Source organism: Homalodisca vitripennis, chromosome 2 (genome assembly GCF_021130785.1).
Source record: "Homalodisca vitripennis isolate AUS2020 chromosome 2, UT_GWSS_2.1, whole genome shotgun sequence".
Taxonomy (NCBI): Eukaryota; Metazoa; Arthropoda; class Insecta; order Hemiptera; family Cicadellidae; genus Homalodisca; species Homalodisca vitripennis.
This window is the reverse complement of record NC_060208.1, coordinates 30067508-30087331: the sequence shown is the minus strand read 5'-3', so window position 1 is coordinate 30087331 and position 19824 is coordinate 30067508. Positions and strand designations below refer to the sequence as shown.

The following is a 19824-nucleotide window of genomic DNA, read 5'->3' as shown; positions in this document are numbered from 1 at the left end:
CACATATTTAGAATGACGATAAAGTAAAATACTCATTAGATAATTGGTTGAAGCATTTTGCAGTGGATTGGTTTAATGTTGTAGTAATGAAGTTTGTGCCATAATACCAACATAAAATTTTAATTGAGATGAAAATGTATGAATATATTTAAGTAATAAGTATATTTCAAAATATATAAAAACTTAGTATTTGATATAACTTGTATTTTATATTTAAAATTTGTGTATTTGAAAGTTTTTATTCCTGAATATTTTCAAAAACTACTTCTTCATTTTTTAAAATTACTATATAAAATAGTGTATTCCGTCCAAATGATATTTTTACATTCACTCTCTTGCCACGCCATTCAAGACTGTGGTAATAAACAGCACAAATAAACCATTTTGGATTAAGTAGCGGTTATGTGTGCCAGGCGGACCTGCTGTTTCCGGAGATGGATGAAGGGTTTGTGCCCGCGCTCGCCTCTCTGGCTGCCAACTCGAAGCGACCATTGATCCTCGTCACCAACTCCCAGCAGGCCCCCCACCTAGAGCGCTTCAACAACACCCAGTTGCTACAGCTCACCTTCTCCAGACCAAAGCCGGCCAAACTGGGTCAGTTTTCTTCTTCTCAATGTAGTCATTGTTTATCTATTATGAATATAGCCATGTTGAATGAAAAACCAACTTAATGAAATAAAAGGTTTTGCGGAAATGTACGTGTTGGAGGTTAAATTTTTTTGGGCAATTATTTAATCATGCTCAATGTAAAATGGTTGAGGGTAAGGACATAATTTGAATAAAGTTTGTACATGATTTATGACTTAAGGGAATAATGTGTCTTTTTCTAAGAATATTACATTATTTTATTTAAAAGTTTATTAAAGTTAACTTTTGCTGACACTTCAACATTTGTTCTAGTAACTTTTTTCTTTTGGTTAATTGCTATATTACCAGGTCTTAATGTCAAACTAAGTCTGGTTGTATGTAAATGCAGGATTGTGGCTGCGGTTGGTCGGACTAGTAGAAGGTGTGATGATGACAGCGGAGCAAGCTTCCCAACTCGTTGAGTGGAGTGACTGTGATGTCAGGCGTTGTCTGCTACAACTCCAACTGATGGTGCATTCCAACAACTCTGAGGTAACAATAATACTACGAGAGCTATCCAGAAAGTAGATTACGTTTCACTCTGTAGCCCCTAGTTTCACAATAACAGATCTCTCACTTAGTTTTCCTCAAATTTCAAGGAGTTAGCATACTAGCAGTTAACCTGTGGTTTTGCACGCACTGTTGTTGGTTTGCTCTTGTATGAGCACTTCTGGTTCAATAGTGTTTAAATTAATTAAACATATGGTTTTTCAATAAATAATATTTGTTTGCTGTAAAGTAACTTAGAGAACAAGATGGGATTTTTAACAACTTTAGAAACAAATGAGGTATAGCCCATGAGGGATTTTCGAAATAAGAATGGTCCTATATGTTAACCAAGGACCCTAATGTCTTTGTAAAATTTCAGTACAACTGATCCAGTAGTTTTTACATGATTCAGTAACACACATGCACAAACACAGACAGACACCATTCAAATTTTGCATAATAGTATATATTTTTCTCTTGTTCATTGAAAGTATTATTGTTATTGTAATAAAGGTAGAGAATTGTAAATGTCATGTTGTATGCTGATGCTTGTGCGCAGGTGAGAGAGAGCTTGACAGAGTCGCAGTTGTGGTGGCGGTGGCCAGCTCAGTACCAGCTGCAGTATGAACTACCTACACTGTTAGAGCCGGAGGAGACGGTGTCGCCACCAATTGCTGATAAGAAAGAGCTCATCAAGCAGCTACAATCAGTTTCAAGTACCACGAGTCGACTGGCTGTACTAGATGTTCTGTCTTCTCGCAGCAGGCTGGTACGTCTACCTTGGTGTCAACAGTTAACCTTCCTGATCCACTGTAATTGTGTGGACCTATACATTAGTTTCATTCTACAATAAATTGTATGAACATTTAATTGAAATGTTTTTCAATTTCACTTGATACTCAATGATACTCATTTATTACCGGTAAAGATTACATACATTGTCACATTGAAAAACACAATATTGTACATTTCAGTTTTAAAAAGCAATGTAATCCTCCAGTTCGTCCAGATCTTTAAAAGAAGTGATATATTAAATAAATATATCAATTAAAACAAATCAATTAATTATTTAAAACTAATTACAATACAGATAAAAGAATTTCCCAAAATCAACAACAATTATCTAATTTATAACTAATCCCAAAAAACTCATCCACTTCATAAAGTGGGTGTTCCAAAAGGAAAAATCCAATTTGTCTTTTGAAAGTACTAAAATGGCAGTGATCTTAACCCATTGGCAGTGTGTTCCATAATTTTGGTCCAAGAGATAATGTTGCTAATGAATATTGTTTGGAAATCAGTTTTTTGGTTACAATATTGTTTGCACCCCTTGTGTGTTATATTGGTGAATGTTTTTATATGTTAGCTTGTTTGACGTAGCCATATAAAGCAAAAGTTTATACACAATTAAACAAGGGACTGTCATAATATGAAGTTCTTGAAATTTTTGTTTACATGAATCCTTATAGCCAATACCAGAAAATATAACGTACTGCTTTTTTTTTGTATTAATAAAATTTTATTAATGTTCTTCTTAAAATGTATTTCCCCATATTTCAATACCATAAACTAACTGAGAGTAAAAAAATGCATAATATACCATTTTAAGAGCTTTTTCGTTGCAAAAATTCAGACAGTTTTCTCATCATAAATATTGCTTTAGATAACTTTAAACAAAGAGTAGTTATATGGTCATTCCAATTTTAAATTTTTGTCGATAATCAATCCGAGAAATTTTGTAGAATCAAACTTTGGTATTACTAAATTGTCAACTGCTATTTGAATTTCAAAGGAAGATTTTTTATTTGAAGTAAAATTGAGAGCTGTTGATTTATTTGCATTTACTGTTAAAAAGTTTTCATTAAAGTATTGCACTATATTATTAATTTGTATATTTGCTATGATTTCTAAATCCTCCAAATTTTGTGTTTATATAGTATAGATGTGTCATCTGCATATAAAATTGTCTGGTTAGGATTACTTACATTTCCAATGTCATTTAATATATTATTAAAAAATAGCAATGGACCAAGAACGGAACCCTGAGGCACACCCCACTTAATGTCTGATCTTTTAGATGTGACTTCACCCTGATCATTTTTTTATGGTGACAAACTGTTTCCGACAGACAAGTAAGATTTCAGTAAATCATGAGGGTGTCCCCTCTTATTCCGTAGTTTTCTAATTTATCAAGCAAAATATTTATATTTACACAGTCAAAAGCTTTTTGCAAATCCAGAAACACACCACAAATAAAATCACCATTTATCATTCCTTCCATTATTTCATTTAAGAAAATTTGATTATGGCTGACAAAGTGGATTTCCCCTCATGAATCCATGCTGATTTACAAAAAGTATGCTCTTAGCTTCTAAAAAATCAATTAACCTATTACAAATAGCTTTCTCAAAAAACTTTAGAAATAACAGGCAGAAGTGCAACTGGTCTATAGTTTAATAATTTCTGAGCAGTTTTCCTTGTTTTTAAAAATAGGCACAATTTTAGAAATTTTTAAACTGTCTGGGAAAATTCCTGTTTCAAAACTTGTATTAATTACAGATGATAAAAGGTCCTGCTATAACATCTGAAATATTCTTTAATAAATCAGTACTTATGCAGTCCCAACCAACTGCAAAACTATTCTTCAAGTTCTTTATTATTTTAAGAATCTCTTTTTCAGAGGTTGGGTGAAGAAACATGCTGCTTTCAATTCTTTTACCCTTAAAAGAGTAATTCAGATTATTAAAATTAATGGCCAATTGTTCAGGGATTGCCCTTAAAATATTCATTAAACTGATTGGCAATAACATTAGGATCAGTTATCAAATTAGCATTGCTTCTTAGTGAGATGTTAGCTCTATTTTTTTGTATTTCTTCCTAAATCTCTGTTTATGATTTTCCATGTATCAGCATTTATGTTTTTTGAATTCAAAATTTTATTTGTCATATATTCTTGTTTTGTTTTCTTAGCAGACTTTCATATTTTTGCTTTTGCATTTTTAAAAGATTCTTAATTCCAAATTTATTACGATTTTGAACCCAGAGTGATTCAAGGAAAATTAAAACATTTTTTGTCTCCGTAATTTCTTTAGTTATCCATGGAGTTTTATCTTTAATCCTGTTTTCTTAATATTTTTATTTTTTATTGGGCAACAAATATCAATATTATAATTTAATATTTCAACAAAATTAGAATATTGCTTATTGACATCACAACTTGATGTCAATATATCCCAGTTTTCTTTTTGAAGAAAATAATTTAGTATGCGTACATTTTCTGCATTGAAAGACCTTGCTTTTGTTGGTATTCGCTTTAAGAAATATTCTGTTGCATCGTTAATAGGAATATTAAGTGTGATACCAAAGTGATCTGATAATCCTGTAATTATGACTTTTGAAGTTACTTTTTTTAAGCCCAACTTTTTATTGATTACTATATTATCCAAAACTGACTGTGTATTCTGAGTTACTCTGGTTGGTTGACTCATCTATGCTTCTATTTCCAAGTACCAATGAGATTTTTCCGTTTAGATCAGAAGAATATCTTCATTCTTTTCATATATAAAATTAACATTAAATCACATCAAATGATATTTTTTTAAATAAATCAAACTTAAATTAAAGCAACTGTACCATGATTAAATACTAAATAATAAATGAGCTAGATATCCATCTTCTATACTTTACTCCTCAACTCCCCTTTCATTTTTCCTGTACTTAAAAAAGAAATAAAAAAACTTGCAATTTATTTGTTAATATATGCTTTCAAAATGTACTAAATTGCATTCAAAGATGGAAATATCATGAAGAATTTGACCTTTTCTGCAGAGACCCTGTAACACTGGAGATGTATGCCCAGTGGCGTGGCGCGGCCGCTGTGTGGATAGCACGAGTGTAACTCCTCCTTGTGACCTGGCAGTAGACGCCACCACTTGTCAGCTGGTCGACTGGCTTGCTCATGTTGCTGCGAGAGACTTGCCTTCAGATAGCACACGAACAGGAAGAACTGTACAAGAGGCCAGGTGGGTTCAAAATGTTGCACTCATACTTATCAATTAGTTGAATATCTTTCAGTTTTTTGTTAGTTCAGTTTCATAATTAGTGTTTGTTTTATTAAATATATGTCTTATAAAAGACTGGAGTTGACACACTTTTGTGTAGTGATTCTTGACTTATGCGTGACACAGCACTTTGGTTCGATTTGTTTATTTTAATCTATTTTGTAGTTACTGTTAGGTTAGTTCTCCATAAGAGGAAGAGATCTATAAAAGTCGTATTACATACATTCAGTGCAATTATGGAAAATGTCCAAAGAAACCCTGCTTCCTTCACAATCTTTCCATTGTTAAAAACAAACTTTAAAAAAGAAGTAATTTAAGGAACAAAATTGGGGAATGACTAAATATTTGGATATGACTGTATCCATGCCATAATCTTTGAGATGTTGCATACATTGTTGTTGCGTGTACGGCAGGAAGATGTTTGCTAATACTCAGCCAAATCCTATGTAATGACATGCACCGTCGTCAAAACTCGTTGCTTATATAAAGAAAAGTAGCTTCATGCAAAATTTCAAGTTTGTACGTCAATTTGTTCTTCATATATCATGTGGACAGATAGAAGTACATTTTTCCAGCCCCTCGAGTGATAGACCCAAAGAGAAAATCGCAGAATAAATAAATTTGTAAACAAGATGAGTGTGACATTTTAACATGTGGCATAGTAGCACGTGTAGCTAATGAAATGTGCAATAAACCTGAAATTTGTCATGTATCCTTGGCAAAACCTGATGTGGCGTACTCTTAGCTTGTATTCTTAGATAGGTTTTAAATATTACATTTCATCACTAGGGACAAATGTTTGTTTACGGTACACAATTGTGTTTTACAAACAAAAAGAAGCTGAAGTTGAAAATACGATTAGGTAACTAAAGAAACTTATGCTCCATGCATTGAACAATGGTTTTTATCATATGGAGACAAAATATAAACTTACAGGTTTTATTCATTTTTATTACATAATAACTCGACATACTAATACTGTCAAGTTCACATATCAAAACAGCTGTGGTTTTTGCATTTATTTCTACTAAAACAATTACAAAGTTTGAGATTAGCGCACTGAACAAGCTTAAATTGTGTGTCAGTTGATTTTCAGATTCCTGTTAGAACGTAATTAAAAACAATCACTTTATGAATTAATTTATATATCAAATGCAGCATTCATTTCTGCAGTTTGATTTAAAAATAACTTTCTTCCATTTAATAAAGTGATTTTTCATGTAACATTTCCATTTCTCTAATTGATATTGATAAAATCATTTATTGAATAGTTTTGGGATATGTATAGTTTTAGTTACCAAATTTCCCATCAATTGATTACCTTATTTTTTAAATATTTATTGAAGTCAAAGAATTTTTTATTGAAATAGCAACCATGAGTCGGTGACATGTGACTACTTGTCAGCTCTGCGTGATCTCGGCCGCTTTGAACACTAATCCAGTCTGTTCTCATGTTTTCAGGTGGTTGTCAGTACTGAGGCAAGGTGAACAGATGTTTATGTCTGGAGTGGCAATGACAGCACAGCAACCATGAGTCGGTGACATGTGACTACTTGTCAGCCCTGCGTGATCTCGGCCGCTTTGAACACTAATCCAGTCTGTTCTCATGTTTTCAGGTGGTTGTCAGTACTGAGGCAAGGTGAACAGATGTTTATGTCTGGAGTGGCAATGACAGCACAGCAACCATGAGTCGGTGACATGTGACTACTTGTCAGCCCTGCGTGATCTCGGCCGCTTTGAACACTAATCCAGTCTGTTCTCATGTTTTCAGGTGGTTGTCAGTACTGAGGCAAGGTGAACAGATGTTTATGTCTGGATTGGCAATGACAGCACAGCAACCATGAGTCGGTGACATGTGACTACTTGTCAGCCCTGCGTGATCTCGGCCGCTTTGAACACTAATCCAGTCTGTTCTCATGTTTTCAGGTGGTTGTCAGTACTGAGGCAGGGTGAGCAGATGTTTATGTCTGGAGTGGCAATGACTCAGCACAGCAACCATGAGTCGGTGACATGTGACTACTTGCCGACCCTGCGTGATCTCGGCCGCTTTGAACAGCTCAGACTGGCAAACTATACCAGGCGCGCCAATCGCTTCTTCAACTACCTGCAGGGATTAGGCATCCATGCTGGAAAATCCTATAGAGACTTCATGTGCGACGGTTTCTCATGATCCAGAACTCGTAGCTTTGTGAATAGCCAGTTAAATAATGTAAAATTAGATCTGCGTGATCTCGGCTGCTTTGAACACTAATCCAGTCTGTTCTCATGTTTTCAGGTGGTTGTCAGTACTGAGGCAAGGTGAACAGATGTTTATGTCTGGAGTGGCAATGACTCAGCACAGCAACCATGAGTCGGTGACATGTGACTACTTGTCAGCCCTGCGTGATCTCGGCCGCTTTGAACACTAATCCAGTCTGTTCTCATGTTTTCAGGTGGTTGTCAGTACTGAGGCAGGGTGAGCAGATGTTTATGTCTGGAGTGGCAATGACTCAGCACAGCAACCATGAGTCGGTGACATGTGACTACTTGTCAGCCCTGCGTGATCTCGGCCGCTTTGAACACTAATCCAGTCTGTTCTCATGTTTTCAGGTGGTTGTCAGTACTAAGGCAAGGTGAACAGATGTTTATGTCTGGAGTGGCAATGACAGCACAGCAACCATGAGTCGGTGACTACTTGTGGACCTGCGTGATCTCGGCCGCTTTGAACACTTATCCAGTCACTTCTTATGTTTTCAGGTGGTTGTCAGTACTGAGGCAGGGTGAGCAGATGTTTATGTCTGGAGTGGCAATGACTCAGCACAGCAACCATGAGTCGGTGACATGTGACTACTTGTGGACCTGCGTGATCTTGGCTGCTTTGAACACTTATCCAGTCACTTCTTATGTTTTCAGGTGGTTGTCAGTACTGAGGCAGGGTGAGCAGATGTTTATGTCTGGAGTGGCAATGACTCAGCACAGCAACCATGAGTCGGTGACATGTGACTACTTGCCGACCCTGCGTGATCTCGGCCGCTTTGAACAGCTCAGACTGGCAAACTATACCAGGCGCGCCAATCGCTTCTTCAACTACCTGCAGGGATTAGGCATCCATGCTGGAAAATCCTATAGAGACTTCATGTGCGACGCTTTCTCATGATCCAGAACTCGTAGCTTTAACTTTGTGAATAGCCAGTTGAATAATGTAAAATTAGAACTGTACATAGAACATAGGGGTTTATTTTTTGTGTTGTGTAATTTTGTTTGTATACTTTTGTGTGAGAATAATTTTGTTTTAATATTTATTCAGAATATAAGGAGTGTGTACCAATGTTAATTTAAAAATGCTAAACGATATTATTTTAGTACTTTATTGTACCTTTATGCTGTATTAATTTGAAAAATTTATCAAACTTGACATACCCACATAAAAGATGGTAATTTGTAGCCTAATGGGTTTTAATTCGTTGATTGATGTTTTTCTTTAACATGTCTTTTAAGGCTAGCTCCTTTCGATGTTACTCTGATTGTTACCAGTATCAACATATATTTAATTAAGAAAATTATTGCAAAATTCAAAAATTATAAATATTATAATTTCTGCTGTTTGTAAATAGTGAAGCTCAAAATAAGTGAATATTTAAATATTATATGAGTTTTTGTGAAGAGTTATTATTTTGTACTATAAAACATAAAACAAAATATTTTGGTTTACCATTGTGTTTCATTGTTTCCTATTCTATGCTTGCTCTGTTTTGAATAATGAAAAACGAAGATCAGCTTTGCTTGTGTAAGGATTACCACTATGTAAGATTTGGCTAATTATTAGGCTTAACTATTGTGAGAGGATTTATTACTAGGTTACATCGGCAATACAGCATACTCACATGAACTAAGATGTGTTTTATTTATATCAAAATTCAATTACTATGTGATCATTTTAATTAACATCAGACTTGTACATTTAGCACATAACATTTTTCCTATTAAGCACAAATAAAATTTGGTATTGGTTTCTATATTACAAGGTAGATTTCATTGATCTAATGACAAGTTTTATATTCAAACATTATATTCCAAATTATTTATTTCAGATAAATTCCATTCACAAACTAAGCAATAAGAAATATTTTCCTTAAATCCCTAAACATTTACATAAATGTTATGTAATTAAAATAAATTAATTACTTTTCCAAATTGAGGACCTTTACATTATATGAAATTTATAAATATATTTTTAAATAAACTATTAATTTGATTAATTGATTTTAGGTACAGGTACTTTGAAATTTGAAATAAAACATAGTAAGATGGTGGACAAATCCCTGATATTATCTAATGATACCTTCTTATAAATAAAAATAAAGTTTCTTAACTTACATATTTTCACTGAAAACAGAAGAAGACACTATAATGCCTAAAGTACCTTTTCTGCACACAAACACACTCCTCACGTGCACACCCAATTTTTCTTTATCGTCTTCAATTTGTCGACATTCGTCGATGTCCCTGTGCAGCCCGTTTAAGGAGTTCTCCCGCCATGTACCTCGGACCACGCTTCTGTCGAATCTTCACCTAGTGATTGGTGAGTACCAATATTTTTTGTTATCAACATGTTTGATGTGAAATTGTTGAAAACAATCTGTTTTCATTTCCTGTTGTTTAGCAGTGATGTCGGAGCGGATGGATGATCTCACCTTACTTCCAGAGAATGTTTGTCTCGATTAGTATACAAAATATCCTTTCCTACATAGATCTATTTTTTGTCTTATTAATTTTACTAATAATTACATATCCCTTACACTTGTTTGTACAGTGTGACACATTAAATTTAGTTGAAATATTATTCAAATTTAAATATCTGCATTGCAGTAGACAATAATAACATGTATTGTACTGCAAAAGTCAGTGATAATTTTGGCATGCTTACTAGTGTTCTCCACGCAAACATACAAAAATGTATATTTACTCACCAATATTTATCCTCAGACTCAGCTTTTGAGTTCATTCTGCTAAGTGGGCAGTCCCCCAGTCAAATGCTTAAAATTCACTGACTCAAAATGCATGTAATGCTGAAAAGCGTTTTAGATCAGAATCAGAAATCATTTATTAGTCATATTCCTTGAGAACAGATTAAAAGTAAAAAAGTAGTGTTTGTGTTATAATGGTGTAAGTGTTGTGTTTGTGATACTTAGTTTCTGGCATGATTTTAGTCGGTCCATGGTTGAGGGTCCCTCCTCCAGTTTTTCAATTCTTCCACTGTGTAGTAGGGACGGTCGAGGAGCCAGTGTGAGATCATTTTCAGCATCTTTCACTTCTTCAGGTAGGATGTTCCAGAAATTAGAGCCTACATATGTGGGTTACTTTTCAAACATTGCCAGTCGATGTATTGGCAAGGTAAAGTTATTTGCTGTTCTTGTGTTGTGATTGTGAGTTTCATTACCTCTTGTTGGGTTTTGCCGCACAGCAAAGAGTATTGTTTCCAGTATATATAAGTCTATTACAGTGAGGATTTTCTGTTCCTTGAAGGCCTCTCAGCAGGAGTCTCTGGGTCCCAGACCAGTGAGGATGCGAACAGCTCTTTTCTGGAGCACTAGGACTCTCTGGAGGTTTGCCTTGGAGGTTCCTCCCCAAACCACAAGCCCATACCTGAGGTGCGACTCGAAAATGGCATAATAATCAGTCTTCGCCATGTCTTGATTGCAGACGTGAGTGAGTCTCCTCAGTACATATAGGGCAGAGCTAAGTTTGTTGCATAGGTTTTTTATATGGTCAGTCCATGTTAATTTGTTGTCACTTGTGACCTCAAGGTACTTAAATTTTCCAATTTGTTTTAGGTCTGGTAGCACGCATACCTCTTCTTTTGCTCTTCCAATGATTAGCTGCTGGCTCTTTTTTTCATTTAATATTAGGTAATTTCTCTCACAGTATTGTTGTGCCATATTGACAGCAATGTATGACCCAACCTCAATGTGTGCAGGTGTTCTGTTTTTCAGTAAAAGCACTGTATCATCCGCATACATTAGTGTTGAGCAGAGATTATTTAGGTAGTCTGGGAGGTCATTGACAAAGATGATGTAGAGAACAGGGCCCAGGACAGATCCCTGTGGGACTCCTCTCTCTATGGGCAATGGTTTTGACTTGATTTTCTTCTTTACACCATCTGCAGTTCTAGTTATTTCAACTGTTTGGTTCCTTCCTTGTAGGTAGCTTTTGAACCATTTGGCAGTTAGGCCTCTGACTCCCAGTTTATTCAGTTTACTTAGTAACATCTCATGGTTGATACAATCAAAAGCCTTACTGTAGTCTAGGAAAATTACTGATGTTGAGTTTCCTTCTTCTGTAGCTTGGATAATGAATTCAACGAGGCTGGCAATCGCGGAGGTTGTGGAGTGCCCCGCTGTAAAACCATGTTGTCCCTTCATGTGAATGTTGTTTATGGTGAAGTGATGTAGAAGTCTGGTCAATACAATTTTCTCTAAGATCTTAGAGAAAGTAGATAGTAAGGATATCGGTCTGTAGTTCCCCTGATCGGTAGGATCTCCATTTTTGAGTTTCGCTCTAGCGATTTGTTCATTATGTTAACTAGTGGCTGTACCAATTCTTCCTACATGTTTTCATTATTGCTGGAGATAACTCGTCTGGACCAGCGGAGTGTTTTGTTTTCATTATCTTTATTATCTTGCTCACTTCCTGGTTGTCAGTTGGCCAGAAGAAGAGGCTACCAAGTATCGAGTCATCTAGTGTGTGTGTGGTACTTCTACGTCAGGTCTTTCAATATTTGCCAAGGTATCGTTGGCTATATTCACAAAGAATTAGTTCAAATGGTCAGTGATCGTAGCTGGGTTTTCTATTGTTCTCCCATTGACATGTAGTTTGTACAGTTCGTTTCCGCAGCTGTTATTTGACCTTTCTTTATTGATTAATTTCCATATAGCTTTAGATTTGTTGTCTGAGTCTTTAATAAAATCTGCTGCTCTTTGTTTTCTTACATTTTTTAGGTGGAGATCGTATTCTTTTTTCCTCATATTAGCGTCGATCTTATTTTGCTCGCTCCCTGTAAGAGTATAGGTTTCTTTGGCTTTGAGGAAGCTGTCTCTCTTCAGCTTTAGTTCATAGTCATGTATCTGAGGCTTTCGTTTTTGTGAGATTTGTTTTCTGATATTGGGGCATGCTATATTTAAGTTATATGTGAGGGTTTCTATGAAACAGTCGTATGAGGATTCAACAGATTCTTGTCCGTTTACATCTTCCCAGGTTTCCTTTTGTAGGAGGTGTTTCAGCAGTAGTACATTCCTGTTACTGAATTGTCTTCCCTCTATTACTGTTGTTGGTGGTTGAGACTTATCTTTATCATAGACGCTGTATAGCAGGCCTGTGTGATCTGAGACATAAGCTTGTATTACTGTAGCTCTTATTTTGGAGTCCGGTTGATTTGTGCAGATCATGTCTATTGAAGTGGAGCTGTGGTCTGTAATCCTGGTTGGTGGTAGGTTTAGCCTGATAATGTTGTAACTGGTAAGTGTATCATTTAAGATTGATTGTTTCGGGCCAGTGCATAGACAGTCAACGTTAATGTCTCCCATTACTATTACTGGGCTCTTCCATGTTGGGATTTCCTCCAATATTTGAACAGGCTATCTACTGCTGTGGTAAAGTCTCCTTCAGGTCTATACACCCCAATGATGTGGTAGTCCGTCTGGTCTATGGTGATTTTTATTCCTGCCACTTCACATATAAGCTCAGTGCTCCAGTCTGCTAGTTTATGATGGATGTGCTACCGGCTAGGTCTTCCCTAACATAGATGGCTGTCCCTCCTTTGAGGTGATTCTCTCTACTGAAGCTCTCAATAAGGACATAGCCGTCTAGTCTTGTTTCTTTCAATTTATTTTTGTTTAGGCCATGTTCAGTAAGTACCAGCACATCGGGATTCATAATTTGTTGTAGAGTGTCGTTTAGTATATCTACCTTGTTCGATATTCTATCTACATTTTGATGGAATACTCTCAGTACTTCTATATCCCTTTTACTATTTCTCCGTTGTATTTTCTATATGTATATGGTGGTCTGAGTTGTGAAATTTTCTTGTTTTGTATCTGTATTCTTTCCACTAGCGAAGGGCTAAAAAAGGTTTCTTAGTTAGTTTTGTAGTAGTTCTATTTGAAGTTTGATGAACAGGTTTTGTTACCGGAGTAATGGTTTGTGTTGAGGCAGTAAGTATTTCATTCCGCAGTTTCCTGGCCTTGTCAATATTTTTGTTGAAGAAATCTTGGTATGTTTCGCCATCCTTTAGTTTTGTGGATGAATGGGGTGGTTTTTTTCCTCTGAGGGAGAAACTTGAGAGGATTGAAATGGAGAGCTACAGTTTAGGTTCGTTTCAGCCACGGTAGACATGCGCTTTTCAGCTGCGGTAGTAGGCAATGTCTTGGATCCTGCAGTCGTAATTTTCTCAGCCGCAGTAGCCATGTTTGTCTCAGTCAGGGTATTCCAAGTAGTCTTTACTGAGGTATTTTCAGAACTATTAGTTGTAATGTTCATAGTCTTTTCTGCTGCGGTAATCACAGGTGTCTCAGCCGCAGCAGTAGGTATGTGTGTCTCAGAGTCAGTTTCCTCAGCCGAGGTTGTTGTGGGAGTCATGAATAGAATCGACTCAGGTGTCCCAGTCGCGTTGTGCGCAGGTTTGATCTTCTCTTTCTGATATACTTGTGCGTATTTGGTAGCTTGGAGAGAGACACTATAAACATTAGTTTTTCTGTCTGTACATCTTCTTTTCTTAAGGCTGGTACTATACGGACGCTAAATGCGTCGCGTTAACGCCAAAGTTCGGCGCATAAGTTGGACTACTAGTCCAGACTATACGGACGCAAAATGCGTCGCGCTGTTTTTGCGTCAACGCCCCGCTGGCCAGACTATACAAGCGCAGAAACCGCCACGTTGCTTCCCAGATCACTTTATTCCAAGTTGCCAATATGGATGCAGTGCAGATCGGTGCTGTAGGGTTTCAGTGTCTACTAGAGATGTATTTGGAAAAGACCAAAAGGCAGGATAGACGTTGGGGTACCCATCCCGTTCTAAGCAGCAGATTGACAACAGGTGCGTTTCATTTGATGTTTGAGAAGCACAGACAATATGAAGACAAATTTTACCAATATTACAGGATGTCTGTTAGCTCATTTGATGAACTTTTACATCTTGTCAGTGACGGTCTGATGAAGAAAGATACCAACATGAAAAGGAGTATTGAGCCAGCTGAAAGACTTGCTACAGTATAACCATCAGGTAAGCCGTTTATGGGTTAAATCGAAGGGTAGATCCATGTCAAGTGTTCCAGCAGTGGTTGCTTGACATTTTCAGAAACATTAATATTTGGTAGATCCATTTTGAAATGGGGACCCTATTTGTTTTGCCCGCTAGCTGTTTTCGCCTTTGCAAGCATCCCCCCAAATATAAGGAACTGACCTACCAAATAAAATTTTTTCTGAGATTATCAAGCAACCAATATTGTTTTCCTGGACCTTGGGATGGATTGACCCTGAAGTGGTTTTAAACATTTAGTGTATATTATTATTTTTTCCTTCTAGAATAATGTTTGTTTGAAGTAAGGGTTATATAAAAAACGCAAAAACAGTTCTGGAATATGTATTAGTTTTAGTTTAATGATTCTTTTAACATAGTATTATAAATATTTCTATCAGGTGTACAATATGTAACATCGGATATTGATAAAAAATACAAATAAGAGCCTCGTTCAGTTTAAATTACAGTCAGACACTTACAAACACAATAGGTACGTTGTAATCATTTTGTGATACATTATAATCACTAGGTTAACATATTTTGGTAAACTTAATGTAACTGATTTTTATGTATTGATTACGGAACAACATTAAATTTCATTTACCTCAAATTGCTCTGAAAGTTAGCAGACCAATTTTGACCGAGTTATAAAATACAACCTTTTTCTATATATTTGTAATGAAGGAACAATGTAAGCCTATAACATTTTCCAATAGTTATATTAGGTTAGTCTTTTGTAAACAGATAACCTACAAACAATAGTAAACTAACCACATATTACAAAATATGAACTACTATTAAGTAAGTAAAGAATTGTATGACCAAGAAGTTTCAGTTCTGCACAAACACACTGGGAAGTTAATTACAAAATTGTCATTATTCCACAGTTAATCGGAATACTACTTCTTACTACTTCTTCTTACTAGAAGATGGTTCAATTCCCGGGTTCACGGAAAAATGTACAAATTCTGATATGTTAAATGGTTGGTTTTGAGTGTTGTCACTGGAAGTGGCATTAGAGCATTCGGTGTTTTCGTCATAGTCACCGATTATTGATGGTGTGGTCGGAGTCGGAGTTGTGTATGGTGAATTTAGGCCCGAGAACATTAATGGTGACGCAGATGTGTAGTCCATCATTTGGGTACGCACTGGCACTGGTTCCTGAACTCGTGTTTGGTTCATAATAGCATTTCGGAACACTTCAGTTAGTTGCATCCTAACATCAAAGGCTGTCCAGTGGTGGTAGGCTGTCCATAACAGGAAGAAAGGACATTAAAAATGCCTTGTTCCCAGATTTATCTGAGCTGTTAGCTGAGGAAGTGTTCGCTCTTTGAATGGCGATGCTTTCTTGCATCAATGATGTAATGTTTTTTGAAGCTGATGTCAAAGTTCTCTCAATATTAGTTCTTTTTGACACACGTTCTTGTCTCTTCTGACGTTCAACTAGTGACGAATTTGAAACGCTGTCAGCACGGTCATTGTCATCTGCATTAGTTGTTTCTACTGTTTCTACTGCTTCTTGTTCAGATATAATGTGTTCAAGGGGTGGAATATTTGATACGTTCTTGTCATTGGGCTTCATGTAAGGTGTCAAAAAAGACAGTTGGTCAAAGAAAATGTATTTCTTTTTTTTTGTTGCTGGAGCTCCAGTCTCATTTTTCTTTAAAATACGTAGTTCCCGAACGAAATTGTCACGCAAAGTCTTCCATTTTTTCATCATATCTTTGCCTAAAACAAACGGAGCACTTTTAGAATCATATAACTGTATACTTGTCACAGGTTTAAAGCAGGTAATTATAATATAACATTTCTTGTTTGATTATAGTGTATTAGGGACATATTAGGGTCATTCCTTGTAAAATCATCAGAGTGGGGTTTCTTGACTGTTTTATTTTATTTTAATATTTTTATCACGACTTCTACCGCACTTCAGGAGATCAACACAATTAAAGAAAAGATTATACTATACTAAAAGGTTATACTAAAATCCCCTTCTGTTCTGACGTTATTTTACAAGAATTAAGTAAATTGTTTTATAATGTAAGACTTAAAAGCGTGTAAATCTACACATCTACAAAGACGGCAGTATCAATGTCTTATATTAGATAGTTATATTATGTTTCGCTTATATTTACGTTATATATTTTAGGTATTTGGGCTGTGGAATGAACTTCAGTGACCTTGAATTCGAATATCAAGTATCAAGAAAAAAAATACGTCTCGTTGTTGAGGAGACCTGTGAAACAATTTCGGGAAAACTGCAGTCAACTGAAATGCCAATCCCTACAAGTGATGAATGGCTTTTGAAGGCAACGGAATATGAGAAGTTAACCAACTTCCCAAATTGTGTTGGTGCCATTGACGGCAAACACGTGCGGATACAATGTCCACCAAGTTCAGGTTCACTATACTACAACTTCAGGAAGTATTTTTCACTTGTATTGTTTGCAGTCAGCGACGCACAGTGCAACTTCACTGCAATAGATGTTGGTGCATATGGCCGGGAGGGCGATTCCACAATCTTCAAAAACTCAAACTTTTACAAAAGACTGAATGCCGGCCAACTGAACCTCCCAACAGAGAAAAAGTATAACAATATTATTTCCTATGTAATAAAATTTAAAATAAAAAGTTTTGTAATTGACTACTTTGAATACATCCTGTTATGTTATTGTAGCTCCTCTCAAATTAGACCTTTGTATCATAATCTAGTGTCAGTTCTATAAACAGTATTGATCAACTCGTGAATAGGTTTAGTGAAGGTTGGCAAGGAAGAACAGTGACCTTGGACGACTCATAGCGCAGAAATAGACTTTTCACCCCTCCCCTTTCTACCAACCTACCGCCGGCGCGACGGCGACGCCGGCGCCGGTGCCGTCTGGGCTAGCCATGCGTCGTAACTTCGATATCTACAGCAGTAGATTTTTAAGTGCCAAAAACTGTGATCATGTACGCAATGGCACAATTAAATTACTAATGTTCTTTACAATACGTTACAAATAACATACGTTTAACATACATTTCAATATTTAAACCTTTTACGTCAAATAACCACACAATTAAACAAATAACCATATAATCAAACCGTGATTTAAGGAAAGAGATGATTTCAAAACGGTGTTAAGTTATTATCACAACAAAGTTGTAATTTCATTTTTGTCTTAATATACTTCCCATATTTATGTACGGTACTATTATTAATTATTGTCTTCGTTACTATTGTAAAACAACAAAGATAGTTAGTTGTACTTGGTGCTTAGAAAAAATATGTTTACATCATTACACCTTTGTTTATAAATATATCAAACTTAGTTACCTGCTTCGTCCTTCATTTGGGGAGTCATTTCCTCCCAGTTGTCGTGCACAGCTGCTCCTACCTCCATCCAGCACTGAGCTTTAACATTTCTGTTTGAATATTCTTTTGACTGGACGTCATAAAGTGGAGGTCGCTTCTCTACTTCTAAGATGAACTTCTCAGTATCAAACATGTTGATGACTCTCACACAGAAGCACAATAACTACTCACTCAAGACTGCGACTGCGGGCCACGCATCTAGCGTCCGTATAGTCCGGCCCTAGCGTTGCGCAGCGCTATTTACGTCGCGCTGCTAACGTTTTTCCAGGGCTGGTCGCGTAAAAATGCGTCGACGCCGAGTTGGAGGGCAGCGTGCCGCGTAGACTGCGCTCGTATAGTCGCTCAAATTGACTTGCATTGCCATCCAAAATTAAAAATAGCGCAGCGTATTTAACGCGACGCATTTAGCGTCCGTATAGTACCAGCCTAAGAGATTGACTATTTTGCATTGCAGTGGACGATTTATTTTCCTGGTTCAAATCAGTCTTCAGAAACCTGAGCATTGCCTCCATCTGGTTAAGTTTAGTTTTAATTTCTTCAAGGTCAATCAAAAGTGGTGTTGAGCTTACAGAATATTTTGTGTTGTCACTCACTGGGGTATTGGTTTGTGTGTATGAGTTCTAGTATGTTTGATTTATTGCGCCCTGACTTATAATTTTCTTTTGTAGAGTAAGAATTGTATTTTTCTTTTTGTCTATTGTTTTTGATTGATTGTTGATGAGTTGGCATAGTTCAAGGTCCTGCTCCTCAGAGATAGCTTGTGTTTCTTGACGGAGATTCTTCTCTTCTTCAAGTCGATCCTGTAATCCTTATTCAGCAGTCTGTTGTAGTAGCAATTCAACTTTGTCAATGTACTTTCTTTCATTGGTTTCCATTTCCCCTAACTTTGATTCCATTATCAATAATCTGGTTTCTAGTTTAAACTTTGCTTCTTTCAGGACATTATTTTCTTCTAACAGGGCTGATCCAATTTTCGCAGCCACCTGTAATTTGTGGTCATCGTTCCTCGAATCTTCTAAGAGATTACTTTCAATGAGGCTATTTTCAAGTTCTACAATGGAGTTGTTGAAGGTGCCCAAATTTCCTGTAAACTTTTTATCACTTTTTTGCTTAAAAGTACAGGGATAAGAGTCTTCTGTTTCATTCTCCATGAGTTCTAGATGAGTTCTTACCACCTTGAGCTTTGGTGCATTCTTGATTGAGCCTAGTAATCTGTTCAAAAAGTTAAAACTCGCCTAAGAGGGTGTGTTCATAAACCACCGTTCTGTGTCTCCAAGTTTGGTAGTTTATGCTGACCCTAGTGTGATACCTGTGTATGTCTTGGGCTCTCATTTAGACATACAGAACATTGTTGTTTTGCAAATATAAATAGACTATGTAGCATCAACAATTGCATTGTTTAAATAAAATTTTGACTGATATGGACATTTTGGATACAATTGTTGAAATGGATAAAGATTTGGAGTTCCAAATTTGTTGAAATAGAGTTGTATCAGTATACTGTACGATTCACCTGTACTATAGTGATGATCCTATGTCATTGACATAAATTTTAAATATGACTGGAGTGAGAATAGAACACTGAAGGACTCTGTAGCTCAGATTAATTGAATCAGGCAATTGGTTTGAAATTTGGACTTTTGCGTTCTGTGAGGAACTCCACGAATGTCATGAAACTCCTTCCAGTTTGTCTAGAAGTATACTGTGGTCAACACATTTGAGAATGATTTTAATAGGATAAGAAACATTTAATGTAGGATTCCTACATTGTAATCACTCTATAATTAAATCTACCAGACTCATCACTGGACCCTTTCTGAATCAAAATGGTTCAAGAGCTGGTTGATTTTATTAAAAAATCTAAGCATTCTTACTCAAAACAGTTTTACAAATATCTTACTAAATGTCAATATTGAGATTTGCCGATAATTATTGACACAAAAATGGAAATTTTTTAAATTAGTGTTTTTTTATGAACTTAGGAGAGAGGGAAAAACTGAAAGAAAGGACAGGTTGACT

The 19824-nt window shown here is 36.1% G+C and overlaps 2 protein-coding genes across 4 annotated transcripts in view; one reads left to right on the top strand and one right to left on the bottom strand.

Annotated features, from left to right (window-relative positions):
* Positions 1-8867, top strand: part of LOC124353758 (replication factor C subunit 1) — a 35061-nt gene extending 26194 nt beyond the window's left edge. For 2 of the 3 annotated variants that reach the window (XM_046803750.1, XM_046803749.1), the window contains exons 11-16: positions 414-594; positions 977-1119; positions 1676-1885; positions 4945-5138; positions 7104-7396; positions 8369-8867. In XM_046803750.1, the coding sequence (XP_046659706.1) occupies positions 414-594; positions 977-1119; positions 1676-1885; positions 4945-5138; positions 7104-7347 (972 nt within the window). In that variant the 3' untranslated portion in view covers positions 7348-7396; positions 8369-8867. Of the gene's footprint in view, positions 1-413; positions 595-976; positions 1120-1675; positions 1886-4944; positions 5139-6638; positions 6752-7103; positions 7397-8368 lie in introns of those variants that run through there. The other variant, XM_046803751.1, reaches the window with a different exon arrangement.
* Positions 8868-14781: 5914 nt separating this feature from the next.
* On the bottom strand, positions 14782-18019 carry LOC124353757. The gene is made up of 2 exons (XM_046803748.1): positions 17767-18019; positions 14782-16178 (listed from the first exon to the last, which is right to left on the bottom strand). Exons 1-2 carry the CDS (start codon positions 17936-17938, stop codon positions 15673-15675), a joined length of 678 nt encoding a protein of 225 aa, XP_046659704.1. The 5' UTR covers positions 17939-18019; the 3' UTR covers positions 14782-15672.
* Positions 18020-19824: the final 1805 nt, after the last annotated feature.